The sequence below is a fragment of the Engystomops pustulosus genome, chromosome 3 (genome assembly GCF_040894005.1).
Source record: "Engystomops pustulosus chromosome 3, aEngPut4.maternal, whole genome shotgun sequence".
NCBI classification, from domain to species: domain Eukaryota; kingdom Metazoa; phylum Chordata; class Amphibia; order Anura; family Leptodactylidae; genus Engystomops; species Engystomops pustulosus.
In genome coordinates, this window is record NC_092413.1 from 76,704,223 (window position 1) to 76,725,691 (window position 21,469).

Genomic DNA, 21,469 nt, shown 5'->3' on the forward strand with positions numbered 1-21,469 from the left:
TCTATACAAAAGCATAAAATAAAATGTGCTCATTTTTGTAATTACTTGTATTTCCCATAAATACCGTTTATACTTAAGTATAAGCCAAGTTTTTCAGCACAAGAAATGTGCTGAAAAACTCAAAGTCTGCTTATACTCGAGTCAAGAAAATACAAAATCAAAACTTGCCTTTCCAACGCCCCTCCACAGGTCTTCTATTCTTCCATTAGCAGCGGTAGGTCAGTGTGCAGCTATGAAGTTAGCCGCGGCTGACATCATAGCGTGCACCAGCCGGGCCACGTGCTGACAGGCCATCCGTCGCTGACCTGGAGCGGAAGCAAGCAGAAGAACTGCCAGGGGCATCGGAAAGGAGAGTACTGGGCAAACTGGGGGCTGGGCTGGCTATATACTACAGGGGGCTGGGCTAGCAGGCTGTGACCAATGTATTTCCCACTCTCTGCTTACACTGGAGTCAATAGGTTTTCCCTGTTTTTGGTGGCAAAATTAGGAGCCTCGGCTTATACGCTAGTATATATGGTAAATGAAATTCAAGATTTCATTAAAAAAAACTTATGTTCTCCTTGGAAAAGTATAAATAAATGGTCATTACCAAAGAGTCGAGAAAGAAAAAAAAAAAAAAAAAAAGCTTCAAAAGAGAAAATGGTTATACCTTTGATTGCAGTGATGATCCACTTACATCTTCTATCCCAAACGTTGTTTCATTAAATCTGAAGATAAATAAAATTGCAATTAAGTTACCACCATCATTTTGTCTACAGTTTTGTAAGATAAGGCCCGTCATCTGTTACATCACCTAACACCACTAGACAAGTAATAAATTAAGCAGCAGGTTAGCCACTGGTGATCATGCAACCGCAACCCTCAAAGTATAGTCCCTTAAAGGTTTTGGATAACTTTGGAAACAAAAAAAACACCTATGGTATTTGGTTTCCATAGTAAAATAAGATGAACTTGGTTGTTTTTTGCACTAAGCATTTCTCATCATAAATATTCAAATTGCGGTATCTTCTCGCTCAGACTTGGTGTTTACTAGTACTGAACAACAATATTGACTTGAATACACTGTTAAAGGAAATCTACCACTTCAGCAAAGTAAGAGACACATAGAAATACTCACCTGCGCTCCTGATTATATCGATCCAGGCACTGGTCTTCTTTAATGTTGACACGCTGGGATCAACTTGAAAAAAAAGACTTAAAATTAGGAGCACGGGGCTCGGGGACCAGCACTCTGGGCTGCTAATTACGCACGCCTTGCCACTTCAGAGGAGACTTCACGCATGAGGTGTGAATTCATGCATGACGTTGCCTCCCTCTCCCATCATAGGAGAGGGAGGTGGCGAGGGTGTGCATAATACTTATAGTTAGCAGACCGGAGCATGAGGACAAGATATCCAGCAGTCCGGGCTAATAATTATATACAGCCTCGCCACCTCCTCTCCCATGCTGTGAAAGGACGGTGATGATACGCAAGAGGCATTAATTCATGCGTCATGTGTGTTGTCACCTCCCTCTCCAATCTGCCTAGCATGGGAGAGGGAGGTGCGGGGGCGTGCATAATTAGTAGCCCTGAGTGCAGGACATCTTGTTCCTGCACTTCTGCCTACTAATTAGAAGTCTTTTTTTTAGGTGAATCTGGCATGTCAACATTAAACACTACCAGTGCTGGGATCGGAATAAAGAGTGCGAGTATTTCTAAGTGTTTTTTACTTTTCCGAATGGGTAGATTTCCTTGAATGTCTCTTGCACAAAATACTGCCTCTTCCTCTTCTAAGTCCTATGGCCTCACCAATCCTTAATGCAATCCTCCATCAGGAGGAGGTCCACTGAACAAGTAGGAACTTTCAGTAGCCATAGCTGGTGGCCAACTCCAAAGGAAAGTGAAACTTAGTGATGCAAGTTAAATGTCTTGGACATAATTAGAATAAAAGGCATCCAATCAGATTCAGTAGAAACAACTTTATTCGTCAGGGTTGAAGCCTCTTGTACTCATAGTGTACCCACCATGTCACACATCGTTAAGGGATAAAAGGACACCTACCATCAGTTTGATGGCAGATGTGCAGAACTTAAATGCCAGCTCTGTTATGCAGGTACTGGAACTGTTCTTTGAACATGCAGGAACGGAATAATTTGCCAAAAAAAGTTAAAACATGCAGCTCAGGCTTACGACACCCGACCATCTCCAGGCACCATCATAGACCCACTTGATCTTGCCTGAAGAGCTCTGCACACAATGATCCCTAGCTCTCTGACAACTTGGCCATCTCCTTGAGCATGAGCAGGTGCTCTATTATAGTGCGGTGCATGTGCAATATTCCCCACCAGGGCCTAGCCTTTGTTCGCTGGTTGTAGACAGCTGGGGCCCTCTATGGTCACGGTCCTTGGCATTGGGACTGGAGGATGGGCCTACTGCCTAGCAGGTATCCAGCAGTTGGCGTGTGCAAGAAAAGTATAAAGAGAGAGGATAAAGGTGGTTTCTCCCTGAGGCAACCCATGAGGTGTATATGGGAATCCATGGGTGATTAAGGATTCACCCGTGATTGTGAAACAGCCTGGTCCAGGGATCACATGGAGGCAAGTTATGCAACTCCCGGTTCTTTATTTGAAATGGAACAGCAGATATATGTATATCTTCAACAGCAGGTTCAGCAGAGCTGGAAAGCTGGTAGGAAATATCTGGTCTGCAGGAAGGGTTGCTCAACACCTGGTGACGAACCTATGACACTGGTGCCAGAGGCGGCACTCAGAGCCTGTTCTGTGGGCACCCGGGCCTTCGCCAGACAGGCCTCAAAAAATCTTCCTCCAGTTCCAAGCATCTTAAAATATGCCGCTTTAAGTTATATTTTGATACTTACTTCGCTACTTGGGACTGTGGGAAGAGGGGGCAGTAGACAGGGCCGAATTATGTTTTGAGGATCTCCTGCTGGCCCCAGGATTCTCTGTGTACAAAGGGACACTGGAAAGTTATGAAAATGTTCCATCTTTCTACTGTGTTGATGTCCTCAGGGGCAAATATGTAGGTTGTTGAACAGGGAGCAATAAGTTACTGCTTCAATTTTTGGAGGGCACCTCACGATAAATAAGGGGGGGGGGGGGTTCAGTTTGGGCACTCCGCCTCTAAAAGGTTCACCATCACTGTGATAGTAGCTTCACGCTGGGCTGGTAGATGGAGCCGAGTCCAGACAGTGAAACTCTGCTCTGGGGCTTAGTCCTCTGACTTGCAGGCAGCAGGCCTAAGCCACCACTGCTTCTTGGTAGTGTGTCAGGCTGGCAGTTCTGCAGGAGCTGCACAATGGACTTGCTTCTCAAATGCTGACTAAACCCTCGGACCATGTGCTACCACCCACAAGGGGTTTTTATACTCCCCTAGTGAGGTGGCAGAACCCTCTAATCAGCTTCAGGCTTGCTTTACAATAAGAACACATCATATCATGCAACTCTTGCCCTCCCAGGCACTGGTTCTAGCTGCAATTACAAAGTTTACCCGACAGTAACTTGATTGAGTTGCGCAGGCTCATTGACAGTTGCGTACAAGGAGAGGTTGCTAATCTCAACAACTACACACCCCATGCATTGGCAGGGCTGTTGCACATGCATTAAAAGTAGACAATGCCAAGAGTAGCTAAACGCACTCGGGCTGACGCCACCTGAGCTCATCTGCATATAAAAAAAAAAAACACATTTCTGCCAAAACGTGCTGTTCTGCACTTACTACAGTTCCAGTACCTTCATAACAGTGCAAGCATATAAGTTCAGCCCATTTACAAAGTCAAACTGATGATAGATGTCCTTTAGAATGACGTCTCCAGCCCCGCTGGGGACATTGCAGTGGGGAGGAGGGAGCCCCGCTGGGGACATTGCAGTGGGGAGGAGGGAGCCCCGCTGGGGACATTGCAGTGGGGAGGAGGGAGCCCCGCTGGGGACATTGCAGTGGGGAGGAGGGAGCCCCGCTGGGGACATTGCAGTGGGGAGGAGGGAGCCCCGCTGGGGACATTGCAGTGGGGAGGAGGGAGTCCCGCTGGGGACATTGCATTGAAAAGCCCAAGGACAAAGGGGACAATATAGGTGTGTTGGAGAGTCTATATAAAAAGCGGTGTTCTAATGACCCCCTTTTGTAGCAGTCTTTTTATCAAGACATTAAAAGAGGGCTACATAAAAGGGCACTATATGGGTTGAGGTTACATATTGAGTATTTTTCCTTGGAAAAAAAATTTTTTAGGTGCTGCCGGTCCCCAGATACAAAAAGGTTGGGGAACACTGCTTTAGATGACATCTACCACCTGATTACCTCATAGTAGATGCTTATACTCATATAATCCTGGTCCCATGAACATGCTTTTTCATTTTTATTTTTTGGGGTGTTAAAGGAAATTTACCGAACATACATGGAGTATGCTGCAGCTACACCGATGCAGAAACCTATCTTGGTTAATCCCTGAGAGGACTGGTTTGGCTGAACCAACAATTATCACATTCAGGACCTTGGGAAAGCAGGATTGCATTATTCCACAAGTTACACAGAGCTTATATTACACATTGGACTTAGTCCAGACAGGACTACTTAACCTGACCTGGATCACTCATACACAGCAGCTGGGGGGATGATGCAGCAATTGATTATTCTGCCTACAGGCACAACTCAGGGATAATATAATCCTGTGAGTAGTGCATAAATAATGTGCTAGGAAAAGCTCAGGCAGCCACAAAAGCCATACAGCTTCATTATCATAATGTTAAGTGTTTTATCAGCAAAACCACACAGCTCAAGGATTAACCAAGTTATGATCCTGCATAACTCAAATGGTAGATTTCCTTAAAGTAACAAAAACTAGAGAAAACCTTTTTGTAAATATATATAACTATGGTGATGTTTTTACAGTGTAGCAGGGATTTTGTTTTTTTTTATTAGAAGTTTATTAGTTTAATTATTTATTGCAAATTTATATGTAATCCAGTAGGTGAAAAAACCCCTAGGAGAAAAGTTCTACCACAAAATCTTTTTCATTTAAATGTCATGTGACAGCTACTTCAGCAATATGCAGCGAAGAAAGATGGAAGAAGCAGTAACAAACAGCTTCTGCTTTCTCCCTAGGTTCTCCCTGGCTTTGACAGCTTGAGACCTGGTCCTGCTCACACGATTGGCGATAAACGTGGAAGACAAAGAAAACTTTGCTGCAGACTCGAAAACCTCCCCCCACTGACGTCTTTAGTCAGTGTTCAGTTGGGATCAATTGGATTATTCTTCCATTCTACTTAATTATTAAAAAGGCAAAGAATTTAAATAGACCCTACTTGGAAAAGAAACTACATTCAAAATAGAAATAAAAACAAATAGGATGCCATCATCACAAGCAGGATGCCATCATCACAAGCATCTGAACCTGTAGAATTTTTAAGTTACTTATAAAATGAAGAACCCAATTATATACAATTTCTAATGAGGGCAAAATATATAACATTATTGACTTTAAAAGACAACATAGGATGTAATCTATGGGATACGCCAGATGTCGACACACAATAGAACAAGCCAGGATTAATCAAACCAGATCAGTGGTGCGCCATTTTATTAATAAACCATCATAAGCTGAGGCCTGGCATGTTTTTGATCTACACAGTTTAACACCTGATGACTTTTCTGACAGAAAGGACCTGTAAAAGTGACAAAGCAGATATACAAAGGCTTGTTATAGGTATCAAGAAGAACCAGAGGATTCAACCTTGACAAAAGGAAGCAGTCTCTACTGAAATTCATTGGATGCATTTTGTACCATGTAACTTTCTGAAGGAAAGAGTTGCTTTGGATCTTTGGATCTTTCAACAGTGTAGTTTCACTTTTCTCCGAAGTTAGATGTCGGACAGGGATACATTGAAAAGAACTTTAAAGGACTGAAAAATTATAGGAATTTTAATGTCTGCAGGAAGAATCATAAATAAATTTAGTTCCAGTTAGTTTCTTGGTAGTGTGAAGAGCCCTCCCATGCCACCTTTAAACTTTGTTCCCCTTTAAGGCTGGAATTGGATTAACCCCTTAACGACTTGGCTCTTTCGTGTTTATGTTTCCGTTTTTGCTCCCCACCTTCAAAAATCCATAGACTTTTCATAGATTTTTCAGTGTACAGAAGGCGGGAGCTTGTTTGTTTTCTGTGAAAAAAAAAATTGTACTTTCCAGTGACAGTATTTAATATTTCATTCCATATACTGGGAAGCCGGAGAAAACATTCTAAAATGTGGTGAAATTGGCAAAAAGTGCATAAGCACCATTTTCTTGCGTGCTCTGCATTTATGCCTTTCACTTTTTGTTCAAAAGGACTCCTCTTTATATCTTGGGTTGGTACGATAAAGGGGATCCCAAATTTATATAGGTTTAATTGTGTTTGATTAAAAAAAAATAAAATAAACACTTTGTTTGCAAAAAAATATATAATTTCGCTAATAACTTTTTCACACTTTGGCGTAGGACACTGTGCTAGGTGTAAATTTTTGCACAACGTAATGGCATTTACATTGATACCAAATGTGGGATTGTATGACCCAGGACTGAGGAGCTGGTAAGCCAAACTTTAGACTCCTCAATTTCCCAAATTTTGACTCCAGCTCCAAAATGGTACTGACTGAATCCACAACTCCACAATATTGTTCTCCTGCTGAGATAAATGCGGCCATTCCTTTCCAGTCCCTTATTCCTCTAATCTATAGCAGAGGAGCTCCACTCCAGAGGATGTACACAAAGTACAGAACACCTTCATCTCAAATAAAAGGTGGATCAGTAAAGCATAAGCCAACAAGCCACACGCAGACAGTCCAATGAGCACTTCCATAACCAATGTAATATAACTATCAGCGTTCATTGGTGCAGGAGGATAATTCCTATAAATTTATTTTAAATTGTGGGTAGGTTCCACTTCTGATTATTAGGCCAGCAGCATACAAATGTGCTGGATCCGTAAAAAAAATGGAGAGGTGCTTCTACCATGGTCATAGAAAGTGATTCTTTACTGTAAGGGGATGGAGACTATAGAAAAAAAAATTTAGCCATGAAGAGAAAAACAAAATCTTCATGTGCCCATAAGGAAAAAAGTATTTCAATGACTTACCCAGATTTAATTCTTTGTCCTCTAACCATCTGTCCAGCATCTGAAGGTCTTTTACCCAATGACTGATCTTGACTTGGATCCACAAATTTAAACACATGTGATGACCCAAATTGCACTTTTACACCACTGTGTAACATGGTGGTTTCAGAGATGCGCTGACCATCAACATATGTATCTGCATCAACACTTCTTGGTGTAACAGTCACTATACCATCCATATTTGTGAGGTCACAGTGATGGGGCTGTATTCCTGGCCCAAACAACTATTATAAAAAGAAACACAACATTTCCAAAAATGTATACAGGAAAACACTAAGCAAATTATTATAAAAACTTTGCTGATGTATATGTAGTAGAGGTTGCTGCCCGTGACAGGATTGGCACTTTACAATCAATGGAGGAAGCTACAGCACCCGTGAAATTAGATTCCAGGGATCTTTATTTTCATCCAGGCATAAAAAACACAATGTTTCAAACCATCACAAATCTTTATCAAGCATAAAAATGTGGCGTATACACACACAGACATATACACACAAAAATACAGTGACATCCCTTTCTAAAAATACATAGATATAAAGTGCACAGTATTTCAATGTATCTGATTACACAGAGAAATCAAGTTTGCAACTATTGTAACTACTGTTTATAATATACTAAGACACATAGGTGGCTAAAAACCAACAACAAATCTTTCCCACTTTTTGCCACCATTTGTCACATCAAACTACTGATTACCTAAAGGCAGATCTCTAAAATGTGCACACCTATTGACTTCTGCAAACCAAAAAAAAAAAAAAAATAGCACATGCTCCAATCACTTCAGCATACTAAGGAGAAAATTAAAAAAATAAAAAAATCTTGTTACACTATGTGGGATCCAAATCTAAAATCGGTGAAGGTCCAACAGCTGGTTCAAGACTGCGGCAGCCCCAATCTTGTGATCGGTGGAGGTACCAGTAGTCAGAACCCCACTTTCTGCTTGTTATGTCTTATCCTGTGCATAGGGGTTAATGTGAAAAGTTGCAAGATGCCGCTTTAACTTCCTCAGTTTTATTGCTTCCACTATTGACCCGAAAATCAGGTTCAAATTAAAAAAAAAAAAAAAAAAAAAGGTTCAACATACACTCACCAGCCACTTTATTAGGCACACCATGCTAGTAACGAGTTGGACCCCCTTTTGCCTTCAGAACTGCCTCAATTCTTCGTGGCATAGATTCAACAAGGTGCTGGAAGCATTCCTCAGAGATTTTGGTCCATATTGACATGATGGCATCACACAGTTGCCGCAGATTTGTCGGCTGTACATCCATGATGCGAATCTCCCGTTCCACCACATCCCAAAGATGCTCTATTGGATTGAGATCTGGTGACTGTGGAGGCCATTTGAGTACAGTGAACTCATTGTCATGTTCAAAAAACCAGTCTGAGATGATTCCAGCTTTATGACATGGCGCATTATCCTGCTGAAAGTAGCCATCAGATGTTGGGTACATTGTGGTCATAAATGGATGGACATGGTCAGCAACAATACTCAGGTAGGCTGTGGCATGGCAACGATGCTCAATTGGTACCAAGGGGCCCAAAGAGAGCCAAGAAAATATTCCCCACACCATGACACCACCACCACCAGCCTGAAGCGTTGATACAAGGCAGGATGGATCCATGCTTTCATGTTGTTGACGCCAAATTCTGACCCTACTAGCCAAATGTCGCAGCAGAAATCGAGACTCATCAGACCAGGCAACGTTTTTCCAATCTTCTACTGTTCAATTTCGATGAGCTTGTGCAAATTGTAGCCTCAGTTTCCTGTTCTTAGCTGAAAGGAGTGGCACCCGGTGTGGTCTTCTGCTGCTGTAGCCCATCTGCCTCAAAGTTCGACGTACTGTGCATTCAGAGATGCTCTTCTGCCTACCTTGGTTGTAACGGGTGGCAATTTGAGTCACTGTTGCCTTTCTATCAGCTCGAACCAGTCTGCCCATTCTCCTCTGACCTCTGGCATCAACAAGGCATTTCTGCCCACAGAACTGCCGCTCACTGGATGTTTTTTCTTTTTCTGTAAACCCTAGAGATGGTTGTGGGTGAAAATCCCAGTAGATCAGCAGTTTCTGAAATACTCAGACCAGCCCTGCTGGCACCAACAACCATGCCACGTTCAAAGGCACTCAAATCACCTTTCTTCCCCATACTGATGCTCGGTTTGAACTGCAGGAGATTGTCTTGACCATGTCTACATGCCTAAATGCACTGAGTTGTTGCCATGTGATTAAGTTATACGGATTAGAAATTAAGTGTTAACGAGCAGTTGGACAGGTGTACCTAATATGTACCGGTGAGTGTATATAAGCCTGGTTTAAAACCTAGGCTGTTTTATAACAAGAAAGTAGTGCTGGAAGCAGTTTTACCATTGGGCACAAAATTAACCAACCTTAATTAACCAACCAAATTAACCAACCAAAATTAACCAACTGTGGTCTTCCTGCAGCACTTTTTTCGCTGGCAATTACACAACCCATCCCTGGCAAACTTTACGTTTGCAATGGCTCAAGAAAGATGACCGTACTAAAACTAATCTGTCATAATGGAAATATAATAAAATTAAATCTAACCTGTATTGAATTCTCATCCAATTTTTCAGTTCCAACTTCCGTGACACTCAATTGAAGTCGATAAAGCTTTGGTTTATCTTTTGAGTCTAATCCATCTCAATTTTCAAAGGAAAAATAGAAAAAATAAATAAAAATAAATCTTTAAAATACAGTAATTCTTACATTATGACAAAACACAAAAATAAAATGCTTGTTTTGTTTATATTTATTTTTTATTCTAAAAATAATTAACAATAGTGTCAACAGGGCTGTGGGGTCAGTAAACCAAACTTTCAAAACCAACCCCAGCTCCACCAAAATTGTCACATACTCCATGACTCCAATTCCACAGCCCTGTTTTCCTGGTCACTCTAGCAGATCTATGATGAGCGCAGGTATTCCTTCCCAGTGCCTTTGATCTGTGGTAAATATGCAAATATTTTCATGATGGGTTAAGGAAGACATTGCCTCTTTCAGCTACCTTTTTTTTATTTTTGAAAAGATATTTATTGGGTAGAAGAAATGTTATACAGTTAACATTGGAAATACAACATTAAGTAAGCACATGTTTGAAATATCCAGCAGATATTTTAGTGAAATATTACTTCTTTCTACCCGGTATAATCCTGTGACTTCTATATTACATTTTCAATAGACAACAGAGACTTAACGTGCGTCTCTTAGGAACTGTCTCATGGTCTCAATGGTTTAAAAGTCCTAAAGCAAAGTCCTGCATATTGATTGCATGAGGATATGAGTGTGCTTCATTAAACTCAAAATCATAACAGGGAGGGGGAGGGAAAAAAATGGAGGCGGGGGGGGGGGGGACGGACACATAGGAGTCACCCCAGATTTCCAGCACCACGACGGCATCATTAGAATTATTAATGGAATACAATTACTACCCTCTCTGATGAAGCCGCATCTAGTATCATGTTGCTTATATTTTGATTTAATTGTTATGTCTCAATTTGCCCAGGGTCCCCTTCTAGTTCTGTAGGTGGTACCATTCTGTATGGCATAGTTTTATCATTAGCAGTTTTATCTTGCTGTCTGTAAGGTGTGTAACTAGAAATGTTTTCCATTTCCAAAAAAAGCATTTTGCCCTCTTATTGCCTAGCCGTTCGGTCTCTAATTTGTCTAATGGGAGCTAGTGGGGCGACCTCCTCAGAGTCCTCCTCCAATGGGGCAGTCGAATGAAATAACATGGTCGAAGCTTGTAGCGGGAGTGCAACTTGGCAAGAATCCGCTGTAATCTGTTTGATATCGGACCAGAACTGTTGTGTTTAAGGACACGTCCATATAGAGTGGTATAGATCAACCATGGGTTATAGGGTGGCGAGGGCACAGAAAAGCTGCTAGCCTTAGTAATAAGGACCCAACGGGGAGTCTATGTATTCAGTTGGTAGTTAACAACAGGGTAGAATTGGTCACGACCAATAGGGATATTTTATAGACAAATTTTTAGAAGGGTACTTATTCGTCCAGATTACAATATAAGGGCCTTTATAGACAGTCTTATTGCTGGTGTTGTCTAGAGAGCAGAGAGATTTTCTGGATACCCCCTTTACATTACAAGAACTGGAGTTAACCCTTAAATCATACCCTAAAGTGAAGGCGCCGGGGTCGGATGGCCTCGTAAGTGAGGTTTACAATAAACATGGCTCGATTCTTCTCTCAGTTTCTAGAGGTCCTTAAAAATGGGCAGGGAAATTAGGTCAGCTTCCAAATTCCATGGGGGAGGCAAATGTTAATAGTCTTGCCCAAACCAGATAAAAAAAACACCTAACATTGCTTGGAACCCTACCGCCCATCTCCCTACGGTGTCATGATGTTAAACTTATGGCTCAAGTACTGGACATTCTGGACCTAGTGCCGGGGCATCTTACAGGATTTATGCTGGGGAAGGCAATGGGATTTGGGCCCAAGTATTTGAAATGGGTTCAGATGCTATATGGGAAACCTAGGGCATGCATTAGTACTGATGGTCTACTATCCTACCCCTTTGTTCTTCACAGGTAGCCATAGAACCAATAACCTGGTTCAAACTTCTTACACCATTCAGGGTTTTAGGTATTTAGGGAAGCAAGAGCACATTGCGCAAAATGCAGACTTTCTGCTTTTTCTGCGGGGTACAGTTTCCTCACTTCCCCCTGTTAAGGAGTTCTTATCGGAAGTCGAGCGGTATTCTGGGTTAACCCATCAACTGGCATGAAAAAAAAGGCCCTATGCCCCTTGACACTTTTGCGGAGAAGGTCCGCTCTATTGTACGGCTATGGTTTTTGCCAAAATGTAGAAATTTAGGGCATTGATACAGCTGGAGACTTCACATCACCTCTCAGAGCTGTGTGTAATTTACAGAATCTATCGGACCCCCTAGTGGCTGCTTAGGTGGGTATGAGAGGCAGCAAGTTGAGCATTAGACAAAAATTTGATTAAACCCAAAAACAAAAAGGAAGCTCTAAAATTATACCACGCAAAAGAATAAAATCGGGGACAAAAGCATATGTAGCCTACGTTAAGAATACAAAAAGGAATACCTTCTTTCATCTATAGCAAAGGGATTCCATTTGACCTAACAGTTGGAGCTGCAGGTTGAGCTTGTATCCTGCTGCTTCATTCAATGTCCAGGAGTGCTCAATATGTCACCAAATGAATTCTATGGTAGTGGTCCAAATGGATGGCACACTCCGAAATGGGAATATGAAATGTTTTATTAAAGGTTTTAACATTACGTGTTTCGGGGTAAGGTACCCCTTTGTCACTTTCTCAAGTGGACAAGGACTGAATAGAGTGAAAAAAAAGTTTCAACCCATAGGGTAAGGGAAGCACATGAATAAAAAGGTCTTGGTTAGTCCAACAGTGGGGGAGGGCGCAAATGGACTGATTTTCAAGTCAGTTGTACTTATAAATATAAAAACACAGCTATATTGCACTTATTGTAAAATCTGCACGTCAGCTATATATTGCAACTGCAGGCCAGTACTATAAAGATAATACATAATAAATGGGCATTATACAAGATAAAAGATAATATTCATTTTGTACCCCTACATACCTATTTTACCAAGCTTATAAATATAAAAAAAAAAATTATATATATAATATTATATATATATATATATATATATATATATATATATATATATATACACACACACACTCTGTATATATGTTATACAAAACAATTAGTGTCAGGGCTAAAAACTATATCCATAGATATAGCAGAGTAAGGTCAAATCTTCTTGATAAAAGAAATACATAGTAAGGATGAGGGCCACATGCCTAATTACATAAATGACATATACTAGTAGTAATGATAGAAGGTTATATCTTCTTAATAAGAGCTAGAATCCTGAAGCTTAAAGGGGTTATGCCACAAAACTATTTACTACAAAAAGCTGTCAAAGAGGTTAAAATATTTCAAAAATCTATTTGTAATGGTTGCCTGGAATTAAAAATACCTTTATTTGTTATTATGATGCTTGTTCAGCCTCTATTCTGCTTCACACAGAAGCAGATGTGGGAGGGGCCTAGTGATCAGCCTTCAGAGTCTCCTTCCTCCTGCTGTCCACATCTGTACATGTACACCTATATATTCAATAACATATTCTGAAACTTTCATATCAGCCTCATTTATAAAAACTATAACAGTCTATATTGTTCATAGCAATCAGTCACAGCTCAGCTATAATGTTTTCACAACCGTATAAAAATATAAAGCTCAGTATAATGTGTGTGCATGTACTCGAGCATAAGCCGACCCAAGTATAAGCTGAGGTACCTAATTTTAACACAAAAACAGGCAGAACCTGCCGACTCGCTGACTCAAGTATAAGCCTATGGTGGGAAATGCATTGGTCACAGCCTCCACCCAGTATATATCTAGATAGCACATGCCCCCCAGTATATACCCAGCCTCTAATCTCTAGTATATAGATTTCACCTGCCCCTTGTATACAGCCAATAGTCCCCTGCCCCCAGGATATAGCCAGCAACCACCAAGTATATAGCAAGTGCCTGCCCCCTCGTATATATATATATATATATATATATAGCAAGTGCCTGCCCCCTCGTGTATATATATAAATATATATATAGCAAGTGCCTGCCCCCTCGTATATATATATATATATATATATATATAGCAAGTGCCTGCCCCCTCGTATATATATATATATAGCAAGTGCCTGCCCCCTCGTATATATATATATATATAGCAAGTGCCTGCCCCCTCGTATATATATATATATATATAGCAAGTGCCTGCCCCCTCGTATATATATATATATAGCAAGTGCCTGCCCCCTCGTATATATATATATATATATAGCAAGTGCCTGCCCCCTCGTATATATATATATATAGCAAGTGCCTGCCCCCTCGTATATATATATATATAGCAAGTGCCTGCCCCCTCGTATATATATATATATAGCAAGTGCCTGCCCCCTCGTATATATATATATATAGCAAGTGCCTGCCCCCTCGTATATATATATATATATAGATATATAGCAAGTGCCTGCCCCCTCGTATGTATATATATATATATATATATATATATATATATAGCAAGTGCCTGCCCCCTCGTATGTATATATATATATATATATATATATATATAGCAAGTGCCTGCCCCCTCGTATATATATATATATAGCAAGTGCCTGCCCCCTCGTATATATATATATATAGCAAGTGCCTGCCCCCTCGTATATATATATATATAGCAAGTGCCTGCCCCCTCGTATATATATATATATAGCAAGTGCCTGCCCCCTCGTATATATATATATATATATAGCAAGTGCCTGCCCCCTCGTATATATATATATATATAGCAAGTGCCTGCCCCCTCGTATATATATATATATAGCAAGTGCCTGCCCCCTCGTATATATATATATATAGCAAGTGCCTGCCCCCTCGTATATATATATATATATATATATATAGCAAGTGCCTGCCCCCTCGTATGTATATATATATATATATATATATATATATAGCAAGTGCCTGCCCCCTCGTATGTATATATATATATATATATATATATATATATATATATATATATATATATATATATATATATAGCAAGTGCCTGCCCCCTCGTATATATATATATATAGCAAGTGCCTGCCCCCTCGTATATATATATATATAGCAAGTGCCTGCCCCCTCGTATATATATATATATAGCAAGTGCCTGCCCCCTCGTATATATATATAGCAAGTGCCTGCCCCCTCGTATATATAGCAAGTGCCTGTCTCCTCGTGTATAGCAAGTGCCTGCCCCTCCCCTGTATATAGCGAGTGCTTCCACCTCCCATACATATAGCAGCCCCCTGCCCAGCCTAAAAAAATTCTGTACTCCCCTCACAAAAACTCAGCCCACACACATCCTCTTCAGCTCTAGCGCGGTCCTATTGCATACACCATGACGTCAGCCGCTTGCTGACATCATAGTGTGTTCCGATGGTGGCGTACACACTATGATGTCGCCAAGTGACTGACATCATGGTGTGTGCTACGCAGCCACGGGGACTCGAAGAGCCTTAGGATTTTTCAGCACAAATTAGGGGGCATTCCGGTGCTCAGTCTGACCGTGCGCCAGATTTAACATGTAAAGTCCAACAGAAATGTGTCACACGCCCCATGTTAAAAGTGCACCACTGTCGGAGCAGTGCATGGAGCACCAGATTCATGAAGAACGTGCACCAGAAATCCTGAATCTGGCGGCCCCTGCACACTACACGTGTGTGGCACCGATCCGGGCCGCACACCACAAAAAGATAGAGCATGCTCTATCTTTCGGCGTGTTTGCGGCCGTGCGCCGCTGTTCTCTATGGAGGGAGGAGCGGTCATCTCCTCCTCCTCCTCTCCAGCACACGGCGGTATGCCCGCACGACGGGCATACCGCTGTGCGAATGTACCCTTACCTTGTATCTGCTGCTGGAAGCACCTGTGAAGTTGGTAAGCAGTGGCCATCACAGCACAATCTCTGCCCCGCCTCCTCTCTCACTTCCTATTGGCTGCAGTGTGTCAGCTGTTCTCTGTGTGTAGAGGAGCTCACGGAGTGATCTGTAGTGCAGAGCAGCTGGCTGAGTGCTTGTGCGCAGGCTCGGCCAGATCAGCTGTTGCTCAGGACGGGACACAGCTACCACTAGGGGACGCCAGCAACCGGAACAAAAGGAATAATATCAGTAAGCCTGCATATTTTGTAATAAGTGTAAATGGTGAAAGTACTTTTCACAATGCATTGGACCCAATTACAGCCATTTGCTATGGTGACACAACCCCTTTAAGAAGGATATTGGCCACTTACCGAATGCCTCCTGGGCATTAGTGGCATTGCAAAGCAGTCTATTTTTTATGTTATCGTGGCGGGGAGGCCTCGTGCCTAATACGTTTTCCGCGCATGGGAAGAAGCTTCAATAAACATCAAAATGTCAGCCGCAGAGACGGTGACAGATCATCCGAGGCTCAGCTCTATGTGGTTGTTTCAGCTATGCCTTCTTGGTGTGGAATATTTGAATAAAGGGAAGAAACATTTATTTAACCATTTATTCCTAATAATCCATCTAGATGAATGAATTTATCAATTTATACAATCGCTCATTCTCTCTCATGATCCATTTGTCCATTTAAATATCACTATCATCATCATTAGTGATGCACATCATTCCCTTTCAAATATACAGATACACCAATCATTAACAGCTTACAGCTAACTGATTATATGTTACTATGGCATGTAGTGGTATTATAAATTACTGACAGCCGCTGGCCGCCCATGCCGATACATCCCCCCCCCCCTTTTCATTCCTACTTGCCCCGCAGGCTTTTTCAATCGAGCAACCGTGATCTTCCTACTCCGCTGAAACACTCTGATTCCGATCGGAGCTTCTGCCCATGTGCAGAAACCGTTTTAGGCACGAGTAGCTCCCCGACAGGGCAAGATAAAAAATAGCCCGCTCCACCATGCCACGCATGGCCAGGATGGATCTACGCTGTACCCTCGGCATTAGGCAAGTGGCCAATATCCCTCTTAAGCTGAAGGATTCTAGCTCTAATTATATATAACCTTATATTATTGCTACTAGTAAATGTCATCTATGTAATTAGGCATGTGGCCATCATCGTTCCCAAGTATTTCTTTTATCAAGAAGATTTGACCTTGTACTGCTATATCTATGGAATGTTTTTAGCCCCGACACTAATTGTTTTGTATATGTATATGAATTGTAAATATTCATATTTATAAACTTCATATGAATTTTCTACCCCTACATACCTATTTTACTACCTTTTATCTTGTATAATACCCATTTATTATGTATCAGCTTTATAGTACAGGACTGCAGTTGCAATATATATCTGTCACACTATTAGTGCTCTCTCCCAGTCCTCTCTTGCCACTTTCTCTACCAAATGAATTAGGTGAATCAGAACCACGGTTTGTGGGGTTCTCGGCAGCCAGATCATAGTTAAACTTGTACCATCTACTATAAATAAGTGAATTAAGAAACTCAAAGATAATATAATTTTCCACTGACCAGTACACTGTTATACGCTTTACAAATCAAATCGTTTGGGAACAATCATCCAACATTTAATAACTAGACTTGCTCATTCCTGAAAAGTGTTTTTGCACAGAATTTTTTTTCCATCAATAACATTAAATATAAAAATACATCATTACCTTCGTAGGAATGATAATTGCAGTAGGTAAAGTGATTCCTTCTGCCTGAAGGCAGAATATATGAACAGACAGGACCCAGGAAGCAGAACATGCATAGCATGCAGAAGAAATGCAGCAAGAAAGAAGGAAAGAAAAGAATGAACCTCTGACCAAGCAAGGAACATTTACAAACTTTTCTGGTTACAAGACAGGTGTAAAACAAATTGTTATATTATTAAAGGGAACCTACCACCACAATTCTACCTATAAAGGTAGATCGGGTGGTAGGTGGATGTAAGGGACGTGAGGATAGCTCTTTTTAGAGCTAATCCTCACGTCCCAGCTAACTTTTAATAAACTTTATTCCCTTAATATGTAAATTTTGTTATGCGGCTACTGGGGCGTGGAGTAGCCGGCACGAGGCTACACGGCGCGGCTACTCCACGCCCCAGTAGCCACGTTACTCCTCCTACCTTATTGCGTGTTCAAGTCCAATGAATGGTGCAATTGGCGCCATTGGAGTCTCCTTGTGTAGCTGAGGTGTATTCCAATTTACATGTGTTTTAGGCTACTAGTAGGCATACAATACTTCTACAAAATCATGCATTTTTTAGTAAAGGTTAATATTTGAAATGCTTAGCATTTACTCAGTTTATGTCTACAGAATATACAGGGTATAACAAAAAGGTGGTGCGGTGGAATATCATTCAAATACATTGGATCGAAAAACAAGATTTTTCAAGAATGTATCCAATGATGCCAAATGAAGCCTCCTACCTCTTAAATAGGCTCTCCAATCTGCTTTTTTTTCCTCAAGTGCTCAAATAAAATAACATTAGATAGATTTTAGTAAAATATTGTATGTTTATTTCCAGAATTTGCATCCAATGTGTATTTATTGAAATATTCCCCTTTTTCAAGTTTTTATACACATTTCAATTTTTGAAAGACTAGGTCAAATCAATGTAATTTTTCTGGGGAATCCAGATTTTTGAAAAATACTGTATATACTCGAGTATAAGCCGACCCAAGTATAAGCCGAGGTTCCCTAATTTTAAACACAAAAAAACTGGGAAATCTCGAGTGCAAGCTGTGGGAAATGCATTGGTCACAGCCTCCCAGTACAGTATACAGCCTGCCAGCCCGCTGTAGTAAAAAAACACTGTACTCACCTCTCCGACGTCCCCCTTAGATCCTCTTCTGCTTCCGATACCTCCTCAGATCCTTCGGTCCTCTTTGGGCGCTTCCGGTCCTCTTCGCGCTCAGCCGTCAGCCACTTGCCGACGTCATTGTCTGTGAGCCGCCAGCATCGTGAGGGACCCGAATAGGAGCAAAATGTCCCAATTAGGAGCCAAAGAGGAGCAGGAGAACCCGAAGGACCCGAGGTAGCACCGGAGCACCGAAAGCAGAAAGGGACCTATGGGAAACGTCGGAAAGGTGAGTGCAGGGTTATTTTTTTTAATAGACTAGTATAGTATAGTAGAATAGTATGAGCGTACAGGAAATATAGTTATAGGGTAAGTGTATAAGAGGGTTTTTCCCGCACAAATTGTGTGCTGAGAAACCTGGCTTATGCTCAAGTATATTCAGTATATACAGTATTTGGCATATTTATACATTCCACCATCCCATCCTTTTTGTTACACCATGTATACAGAGAAAAAGAGAATACCTCAGTTAGGTAAATTTGTAGCTTGTAAAGCAAATGCTGTTATTATAAAATGTAATGAAAACTGAAGATTACTTCATTATTAGATACTTTAAAGATACAGGGCGAGGATACAGCCAGGTGCAGGAGGGAGTAGTCAGTGCTGTTCAACTTTATCTTCTCCATTTAAAGCCAAGCAAAAACAGAAAATATAGGACATGCCCTATACTGCCAGTATAGGACATACAGCACTGCCAGTGAGGTGAGACAGTGTGCACTCGCCAGACTGTGACAGGGTGCAATAAATCTCTATGGGGGTTGTGATGCGGCTGCAAATTCTGCATCTGTATCACTAGCCCCATAGGGACATAGTGGAAAAAAAATCTCAATGGAAAAAATTTTCAAATGATCCAGCACTTGTATATAAAAAATCTAAGAGACAATTCTACTGTCCTAAATAAATTTTGACAATTTTGAATGGCAGCCTGAGTGTAAATGGGACACATGTGACGTGGTAACATTATACTCCTGCACACCACATAATGTTGCACCAGAGGCTGTACGTTTCCACCTATCAAAATACAGTGTATATGACAACAATTTAAAAATTTCTTCTGTTGGCAGCGACTTACCTACTAAATCAATTATTTTTCATTCAACGATAAATACTTCCTGCAGATTGATGTATCCTCAAATATTTTAGGCGAAGGTTTCTAGTGTGTGACGAGAAGGTCTCCAAGCTATTATAGCGATAAAAACCATCAGAAAAATAAAACCTGGCTATCAATCAAGGGCTTTCATGTGTGTGGAGGTAGCCGATGTAATATATGTCAATACACAGAGAAAAAGAAAAAATATACAACATTAAAGGGGTATTCCCTGTACAACCGGCAGTAAGAAATATGTCGCCAGCACCATTCAAAAAATGAAAGCAAGAATAGCAGAGCATTTATCTGATATTGATAAAAAAAAAATACAGGTATATCAGGTGCTGCAAGTAATTTTTTTGAGTCCACAATAGACAAAAATTCCTTCTCCTGCTATGGCATTGAAAGGGTGTATTGCCCGAGGAGGGTGGATAACTGGCAGATCATTCTCTTAAAGCGGGAATATTTGAATATTGGAATTTAAAACCCGATTTCCCCTTGGTTTAAATTAAAAAAATGACCTATTTTATATTAGAGATAGATTTATTATATGTGAAAAAATTTATACTGATGTAAGTGTGTTTTTCCACACGTAATCAGCCTCTTTTTGGTTCCAACTTTGTTTTAAATACGTCATTAGCAATAGTACATGTTAGCCATGATGAAGAGTTTTTCTTCTCAAAACGCATAGCTGCTTGTGGACACCACTATCTGCTGATTATTAAATAGTCATATAAAATCAAAGAAACAAGAATTTTTCATATTCAAGTGCTGGGTCATTTCAAAAATAGTTTCCATTGTCTACAAAACCCGCAACCAGAGGGTGTGTCCTTTGCATTTTCAAGAGGACTGGGATGATCACCAAATGCTCACAGTTGTAAGCTGTTTCTTTAAAACACACTTGCCGCATGGACTGTTTTTATTTATTTATTTATTTTTTTACCAGAAATGAATTATATCCATTGACCTTCCCTTTCCGACAGGATTGCATGTATAGAAGGCACCCATCTGAAATATACATTGATTCAGTAATGTTTTAAGCCCATTGCCCACAACAGAATGTGATGTGATTTCCTTGCATCAAATTTGCATAGTACGCATGCCTGAATGTCTGGCCCGAACATTTAGAGACTGGAACTGAAGTGTTTAAGTTCAGTCCTGGGATCAAAGCATTCAGGTAAAGTGCATCACACTGGCTTGTGGGCAATAGGCCTTAAAGAGAAGTAAATGTGTTCTGGTGAGTTTTTCCTATTCTTTTAAGTGAACCTGTCAGGCACATATAAACCCCCCTCCTCTCTTCCCAAACCAAAGGTCCTACCTAATTTACTTTATTTTTTAAAAGAGGACAGCTGAGAAAAGGGGTGCTGTAGCCTGACTCCGGTAGCAACTCACAACAGCAAAAGAGGTAGGACTCTTGGTTTGAGGGGCTAGATGTGACTGACAGGTTCCCTTTAAAGGCAAAACAACATTAGGCAATTGCTCAATAACAGCACAAGACCATTTCGGACAAGTGTGCTTTCTGAGGTCTAAAACACCACGTAGGCATGTAGCTCTATCATGTGTGACTTAAGTATTAACCTATGTAAATCAAAGACATGAAAAAACCATTAGACAACGCCATTCAATCATTTAGGTTTTTGTAATACATTTTAATACACAAGATATTTAAACTAAGGCTGTATTCACACGACCGCATGGGGGCTGTATATATGTCCCCCATAGACGGCAAAGGGCGCACAACGCCTTACCGTCCCGTAGCCGGGAGAAAGATGGGAAATGTTCTAGCTTTCTCCGGAATACAG

At 40.9% G+C, this 21,469-nt stretch overlaps 1 protein-coding gene across 19 annotated transcripts in view; it reads right to left on the reverse strand.

Annotated features, from left to right (window-relative positions):
- The window catches only part of AFDN (afadin, adherens junction formation factor), a 251,176-nt gene that overhangs the window by 125,040 nt on the left and 104,667 nt on the right, over window positions 1-21,469 (reverse strand). For 11 of the 19 annotated variants that reach the window (XM_072141135.1, XM_072141134.1, XM_072141153.1 and 8 more), the window contains exons 9-12: window positions 17,394-17,438; window positions 9,710-9,804; window positions 7,101-7,363; window positions 650-707 (exon numbers count right to left, since the gene is read on the reverse strand). In XM_072141135.1, coding sequence (XP_071997236.1) covers window positions 650-707; window positions 7,101-7,363; window positions 9,710-9,804; window positions 17,394-17,438 — 461 coding nt within the window. The remainder of the gene's footprint in view (window positions 1-649; window positions 708-7,100; window positions 7,364-9,709; window positions 9,805-17,393; window positions 17,439-21,469) is intronic. The other 8 variants (XM_072141140.1, XM_072141139.1, XM_072141151.1 and 5 more) reach the window with 3 other exon arrangements.